We start from the raw sequence: 8,718 nt of genomic DNA on the forward strand, positions 1-8,718 counted from the left end.
ATTGTAGATAAAGAGAACTTGGAGTCTTGGGAATTCTTCCTCACTAACCTGCGGAGGTATGTTATTAGCAACGATAACATTTGCATAATCTCCGATAGAGGGAAAGGTTTAATTGCAGCAATTAGGCATTTTGGTGTGCCATGGAGGTCCGTTTACTGATCCGGCACATTGCGGCTAACTTTCACAAAGATTATAATAATGCAGACTGGAAGAGACAAGTCGTGGCAATGGGTAAATGATAACCTTATATTTTCAATATAAGTTGTAATGTTTTATGTTATTGAGTTAGTAGAACTTATTTTTTCTTAATACGTATGCAGCGTACGAGTTAGAGCCACATATTTTCTGCCAAAGAATGATCCAACTTGAGAGTGACATGGAGGGGCAGATAAACACATCTTTCTGACAATGGTTGGGCACAATGGAGCCGTGGCAATAGGCTCAAAGTTTTGACAAGGGCTTTTGTTATGGCCAAATGACCACAAACTTAGTCGAGGGGATCAACATTGTCTTGTTGAAAACACGTCATCTTCCGATTGCATCTGTCTTTTCTGCTACATTCTACAGGCTGGCTACCTTGATGCCAAGAATGGGTCAGTAACAAGTCGAGCAGATGGTGGCGGGACACGTGTTTGTCGAACATGTTAGGGATGCAATGGTTGCAAACCGTCAGTTGGCGAGGTCAATAAATGTAAAAATATATTCACGACGACTAGAAACGTTTCGAGTTACTAAGACGATCAGTCGTCGACCTGGTATACCAACTAGGTCCTATGGAGTTGATCTCCGGAACAGACGGTGCGAGTGCAGGAGGTTCGAAACGCTTCATTATCCGTGTGCGCATGTCGTGGCAGCATGTGCTAAAGTGAACGTTAATGTCGAACAATATGTCGATGATGTGTACACGCTCGAGCGCACATTGCGTGTCTGGGAAAAAGAGTTCCCCGTCCTGCCTGACCTATCTATGTGGGAGGTGCCTCCGACGATTTTCGAGCTTCTCCCAGATAGAGGTCTACGGAGGAATCCTAGAGGTCGTCCGCAATCAAGCAGAATCCGTAATGAAATGGACATTAGGGAGAAATCCGACGGTAAGCGTTGTGGATTATGCAGGTTAAGTGGTCATAGTCGGAATAAATGCCCTCAGCGAAACTTTCATGTCGGACAGTCGTCCGGATTGGGTCGGAATTGACCTAATGCTGTAAACTTTATATGTGTAATGATATAAAAAGTATAATTCATTAGAAATAATAAAAATTATTCAGCTTATGCTTATTGTCGAAACCCTTTGTTTTGAAAAACAAAAAATTTAGTTGTCGGCTTATTAAAAATAAAAATGGGAATCGATTTTGAAAATAGCTTTAGGTCTACGAATTTTTGAGAAAATAGGTTCGGGAGTCGGTTACGCACGAGGAAGGGTCAGCACCCCCGTAACGCCCAAAATTGGTACCGAATTGATTGTTTAACGTCTTAGTGTCAAGAATTTGAAAAGATTTTAAAATACGATCCTTCCTTTTTATTAATGTTAATTTTATAAAAGATTCTTGGATAAATCGAGGCGAATACCAAAGACCTCCTTGTCTCAGAGTAATAAAATGACACACCCAATACATTAGGGCACGGCATTTTAGTCCTCGAGAATAAGTTTGTCTTTTGATTTTCGAAACTTGTGTGGTGAAGTTTAAAAAAAAGATATTCAATTGCTTTAAGTCAGATGAAAAATCGAAACCCAATACGTTAGGGCACAATTTCCCAAAATTTCGAACATTGAATATTGCCCTTATTATTGTTTAAAATCTTCATTTCAAGAAAACGACGCGTCACATCAAATACATTAGGACACGATGTATCGAATTCCCAAAAATGAGTTTTTGGCTTATGTGCTTTGGTTAAAGAAAACTTTCGATTATTTAGATTCAACGAGGAAAATCGGAACCCAATACGTTAGGGCTCAATGCTCTCGAGGATTCCAAATTTCGAGTATTGCGTCATTTTGAAAATTTTTGAGTGAAATAATTTTAACATTTGTAATCTTTTGAATAAATAGAAAAAAAATTATTGAATAATAATGTACAACGCGATATGATAATTTGTAAACTAAAGCATGCATTAATGAATAACAAAGATTCGATATATACAAATAAACAATATCATATACGTAAGAGCAACAATTTTATACCCTACACTATGCATATACTAACATCCACTTTAGCAAGCAAGATGAATTAAAAGGTTAATCTTAAAAAAATAACAAGCAAATTAAATAAAATGTAACAAGTTTTTTAAATAACAAAAAGGTAACATGAAAGAAGGGAAATTACATATTAAAGTAAGTTTAAAATAATATATATACATGAAAGTTTGAAATAAACCAAAAATATAGTTAAAAACAAATAATTTGAAATCAATAGTATTTTATGTACATACATATGTATAATAAAAATAATTTAATATAGGTTGTATACATAAAAAATATTAAATAGGGATATTATCATATAAATCTTTATAGAGGAAATATATAAAAATGTCTTTTAAAAGTATATTATAAAATAAAAGTTATTAAAAATATATTATATAAAAAAAATAATTCGTCACAAAGTTGAAATAATAATGTATGATAATAATAAAATAAAAGAATTTAAAAATAATAGTACATAATAAAGTAATATATATATATGTAAAACAATAAATAATCGAAAATGTAACCAAATGTAACAATAATAAAAAATACCAAATAATAATAATAAATTGATATTAAACTAATTAATAAAACAATGGGTTGATTTGGAATTAAAGCAGAAATTTAGGGGTAAATCTGAAATAAACAAAAGTAAAAGTCCAAATTACAAAACGCGAATAACATAGGGACTAAAATAGGAAATATTCCTTGCCCACTCAAACGCTGAGCTGCAAATGGACCAAAATGAAGTAATATCGAAAATGTGGGGCAAATTTTGAAAATAAACAAAAAAAGCCGAATTAAATCAATGAAATAAATCAGGAGGACTAGTGGCGCAAATATTCCCTCCTAGACCAAAACACGCGGATCTGGCCATGTTCGGGTCAGATCATCGGGTTGCTGGGCAATGGTCAATACGGCACCGTTTTGGAGCCACTGATCAGACTCCAAACGATGTCGTTTCGTGTATCATATGAGGGCCAAATCAAAACCCTAAACTGGCAGCATTCTACACAGTTTCAAGAACCAAGCCTCCGTCCGTCCGACCCCGATTCATGCGAAAAGGAAGAGGACTTCATCGGCGCCGACGACAAGGTAAGATCCCCTCTTTTCTTCCCTCTTTTTCGTGTAGAAAATAGAAAGAAACAAAAAAAACAGTAAAGAAAACGCAGAGAAAGAGAAAGAGAAAGAAAAGAGAACCACTTTAAAAAAAACTGATATTTTCCTCCTTTTTTTTCTTTGTATTGATCGTGTATCTCTATAACCCTTACAAACGTTAAAAAAACCCTTATATAGCCGAATCGAAAAGAAAAGAAAAGAAATAAATAAATAAATCAAAATACATCTATTTTTTTCTCTGCCATCTTTTTTCCTATTTTCTATTTTTTTTGCTCCCTTTTGTTTTTTTTATCTTCGTTTTCCTGCTTGTTTGTGTGTCTTTCTTGTAGGTACGGCGTACGGGGACCTACGTGGAGGTACGGAGGTGGCCGTACGGAGGCACGCGTGGCGGTGCATGGCGACGCGTGTGGGTGAAGGCAGTACTCGTGGCTAATGCGGCGCTGGATATTGTTAGGGTTTTCTGTTTCCACATTAGCTGGGCTAGGTTAATTGGGTTTTGGTTTGGGCTAGGTTAAGTGGGTATTTGGGATTTGTTTGGGTTATTGGGCTATCTGTAAATGGACTTAGCTTGTATTTTGGGTTTGCTGGACTAATGAAATCTTAATAATTTTGTTTTTGTTTTTATTTTTTATATATTTTGTTTATTTATTTGATTTGGGCCGGGCAAAATTAGGGTATTACAGCTGCCCCTTTTTGCTCGTTGTTGTGTAACGGGAACGGAGCAAAGACTCTAAAAATGGCCAATTTTAACCGGTCATGTTGGACCTTGGTGCTCTTCTTCTTCGAGTTGCCTCATTCTATCCTACTGCATCTTTAGAGGCATAGGAATTGGTGCTTCGATCCACTCCACTGCAATATCAGAGAGATAGGATTTGTAACTCGAAACTTTAATCTGCTTAACTGCAATGTCGGGGAAGCAAGATTCGTTGTTGTAGCTTCAATCTGTTCTACTGCACCGACTGGGCAGTAAGATTTACTATTGCAGCTTCAATCTTTCTAACTGCAATGTTGGGGAAGCAAGATCCACCGTTGTGACTTTAATCTGCTCCACTACACCGCTTGGGAGATAAGGTCTGTAATTTCTTCGGTCTATTCCACTGTAATCTCAATGAGATAAGACCTGTAATTCTTCAGTCTATTCCACTGTAATCTCAGGGAGATAAGATCTGATACGATCTACTCTACTGTAACTTCAGAGAGATAAGATCGTTTATTTTAATCTGTTCCACTGTAATCTCAGGGAAATAGGATTATTGGCTTCAATCTGCTCTGCTTTAATCTCAGGGAGATAAGATCTGTAATTCTTCGGTCTATTCCACTGTAATCTCAGGGAGATAAGACCTGATGCGATCTACTCTACTGTAACTTCAGAGAGATAAGATCCTTCATTTTAATCGGTTCCACTGTAATCTTAGGGAAATAGGATTACTGGCTTCAATTTGCTCCGCTGTAATCTCAAGGAGATGAGATCTATAATTCTTCGGTCTATTCCACTGTAATCTCAGGGAGATAAAACCTGATGCGATCTACTCTACTGTAACTTCAGAGAGATAAGATCCTTTATTTTAATCTGTTCCACTATAATCTCAGGGAAATAGGATTACTGGCTTCAATCTACTCCGCTGTAATCTCAGGGAGATAAGATCTGTAATTCGTCGGTCTATTCCATTGCTGACCAGGGATATAAGACTTGTGGCTTAAATCTGCTTCCTTACTCTTGAAGATAAGATTCGCTGTCTTCGATCTGCTCCGCTATTACTTAGGGAGACAAGATCTGTAATTTCCCTGATCTGTTCTCTGGGGAACCTGACATGTATAATGAACCTTTATGCCTAATGATTAGGATAACATGATCAAAATGAATCAAATGCTCCTAACTAGACATGTGTGAATGGTGTTTGCATGAATGCAGAATTTTATTTTTCCGAGAATGATCCCATTTAGGTTGATTACTCAAAGTTATTAAGGCTTTGTCACGGCCATACTTCAACACGTTCCTTCTTGGCCGGTGTCTTCAATGAAACATTTAATTAAATTGCCCCACTGCAAACCTACAAGTTCAATCCTCTGGGTCGCAAAAAGTTGTATCTCCATCCTCAAGACGTAACTACAAAATGAGGAGATCTGGTCTTTTCTCAATCCTTTCCCATCGCCATTTAAAGATGCCAAACGTGTAATTCTTTGGTCTTTATACCACTCTTAAAGTGCCACATCCAAAATTTATGCACGAAGAATTTTTTACCAAAGAGATCTCTTCTTACTAACTCATGATTCTTTTATTCAATCAATGTTTTGTCAACAAAATCCAAAAGGATTGTCTTGATTCAGACTTTTCCTTCTTAGATTTCTGACCTTTAAACTTGGTTCGTTCTAAACAAAAGTTTTGTTTTAGGTTACTGTATTATTTAGAAACTTTTTCGAGTAATATGCAGAACTTCCTTTGTGAAAGTTTTATTAGTCCATTAATCCTTTATTCTAATGCAACATGCTTGCAAAGAGAACACAACTATGGATAGAAATAGACTTGATTTGAGAGCATAACTTGCAATGAATAAAATATCAAGGATATTGAGAATAAAAGAGGAATTGATTTGTATCTTGAAAAAGAATGAAGTATTCCAAGGAAGAAAATATGAATAGTATAAAAACTAGATGCCTCAAATATCGCAGCTTGAACTTCTCTGTACAAACTTTCTGAAGACCCTTCTGAGTTTGACATGTAATTAGGAGATCTACAGTACTCTGTCAATACTCCAAGATGTCGCATACCCTTTCCTGTTGATTCAGGTATAGCAAGATCTTTACATACCCCAATCTGATCAAAATTTGAACTATTCTGATCACCTCATGCCCCATTCTGATCAATATTTGAGCCGCCCTTTTCGGGTTTTTAACTCAAATCCCCTTTTGATCTTGAAGCGCCCTTTGCAGGTTTTCACCTTGGCCTCTCCATTTTTTTTTAGGAATCAAAGCGCCCTTTGCGAGTTTTCACTTTGGTCCCTTTCCTTCAAGTGAAGTATTTCTTGACTGAATCTGAAGTCCTTTTGTATAGGAAGAATTTTCTTCAACTCTAGATCACCTTCGTGAAATTCTCTAGGACGAACCTTTTTGTTATAGGCTCGCATCATTCGTTTTTGATACATATGACCATGTTGGATGGCTTTTAACGTTTTCCCTTCGATTAAGTTCAACTGTTTGTATCGAGACTAAACTCATTTTGCTTCATCCAATTTCAATTCAGCTAATACCCGAAGAGAAGGAATCTCCACTTCAATAGATAAAACGGCTTCTATCTCATAAACTAGATAAAAGGGTGTTGCCTCAGTAGAGGTCTTAACAGATGTTTGGTAAGCTAAGAGAGCAAATGATAGCTTTTCATGTCAATCCTTGTAGGTTTCAGTCATTTTCCCCACAATTCTCTTAATGTTCTTATTGGCCGCCTCCACTGCACCATTCATTTTTGGGCGATATGGCGACGAGTTATGGTGACTGATCTTGAACTAACTACAAACCTCCGCTATTGTGTTATTATTCAAATTCAACGCATTGTCAAATATGATTTTTTCAGGCATTCCATATCGACAAATGATCTCATTTTTCAAGAATTTACTAACCACCGATTTCGTGACATTTGCATATGAAGCAGCTTCCACCTATTTGGTAAAGTAATCAATCACCACAAAGGGGGAAGACCAGGATAGCCTTTATGCATTTTGATGCGAAGATATTAAAACCCAATTTACAGTAATCATACAAACAAATGCAAAGAGGATCATAATTTTTCCAATCAAATTTTCAATTTTTGACAATAAGACAAAAGACAATCAATTTTACGGCTTGACTCTCTAAATGGTCCCCAGTGGAGTCGTCAAGCTGTCGAAACCCTTTTTTTTTGAAAAACAAAAAATTTAGTTGTCGACTTATTAAAAATAAAAATGGGAATCAATTTTGAAAATGGTTTTAGGTCTACGAATTTTTTATAAAATAGGTTCGAGAGTCGGTTACGCACGAGGAAGGGTTAGCACCCTCGTAACGCCCAAAATTGGTACCAAATTGATTGTTTAATGTCTTAGTGTCGAGAATTTGACAAGATTTTAAAATACGATCTTCCTTTTTATTAATGTTAATTTTATAAAAGATGCTTGGATAAATCGAGGCGAATACCAAAGACCTCCTTATCTCAGAGTAATACAATGACACACCCAATACATTAGGGCACGACATTTTAGTCCTCGAGAATAAGTTTGTCTTTTGATTTTCGAAACTTGTGTGGTGAAGTTTAAAAAAAAAGATATTCAATTGCTTTAAGTCAGATGAAAAATCGAAACCCAATACGTTAGGGCACAATTTCTCAAAATTCCGAGCATTGAATATCGCCTTTATTATTGTTTAAAATCTTCATTTCGAGAAAACGACGCGTCACATCAAATACATTAAGACACGATGTATCGAATTCCCAAAAATGAGTTTTTGGCTTATGTGCTTTGGTTAAAGAAAACTTTCGATTATTTAGATTCAACGAGGAAAATCGGAACCCAATACGTTAGGGCTCAATGCTCTCGAGGATTCCAAATTTCGAGTATTGCGTCATTTTGAAAATTTTTGTATGAAAAACTTTAACATTTGTAATCTTTTGAATAAATAGAAAAAAATGATTGAATAATAATGTACAACACGATATGATAATTTGTAAACTAAAGCATGCATTAATGAATAACAAAGATTCGATATATACAAATAAACAATATCATATACATAAGAGCAACAATTTTATACCCTACACTATGCATATACTAACATCCACATTAGCAACCAAGATGAATTAAAAGGTTAATCTTAAAAAAAATAACAAGCAAATTAAATAAAATGTAACAAGTTTTTTAAATAACAAAAAGGTAACATGAAAGAAGGGAAATTACATATTAAAGTAAGTTTAAAATAATATATATATACACATGAAAGTTTGAAATAAACCAAAAATATAGTTAAAAACAAATAATTTGAAATCAATAGTATTTTATGTACATACATATGTATAATAAAAATAATTTAATATAGGTTGTATACATAAAAAATATTAAATAGGGATATTATCATATAAATCTTTAAAGATGAAATATATAAAAATGGCTTTAAAAGTATATTATAAAATAAAAGTTATTAAAAATATATTATATAAAAAAAATAATTCATCACAAAGTTGAAATAATAATGTATGATAATAATAAAATAAAAGAATTTAAAAATAATAGTGCATAATAAAGTAATATATATATATGTAAAACAATAAATAATCGAAAATGTAACCAAATGTAACAATAATAAAAAATACCAAATAATAATAATAAATTGATATTAAACTAATTAATAAAACAATGGGCTGATTTGGAATTAAAGTAGAAATTTAGGGGTAAATCTGAAAT

General features: G+C 34.4%; 1 protein-coding gene across 1 annotated transcript; it reads left to right on the forward strand.

Annotated features, from left to right (window-relative positions):
• The first annotated feature begins 613 nt into the window (after window positions 1-613).
• LOC121213560 (uncharacterized) lies at window positions 614-1,189 on the forward strand. The gene has a single exon (XM_041086353.1). The coding sequence runs from the start codon at window positions 614-616 to the stop codon at window positions 1,187-1,189; it is 576 nt and encodes a 191-aa protein (XP_040942287.1).
• The last annotated feature ends 7,529 nt before the right edge of the window (window positions 1,190-8,718 follow it).

The sequence above is a fragment of the Gossypium hirsutum genome, chromosome D01, assembly GCF_007990345.1.
Source record: "Gossypium hirsutum isolate 1008001.06 chromosome D01, Gossypium_hirsutum_v2.1, whole genome shotgun sequence".
Lineage (NCBI taxonomy): Eukaryota > Viridiplantae > Streptophyta > Magnoliopsida > Malvales > Malvaceae > Gossypium > Gossypium hirsutum.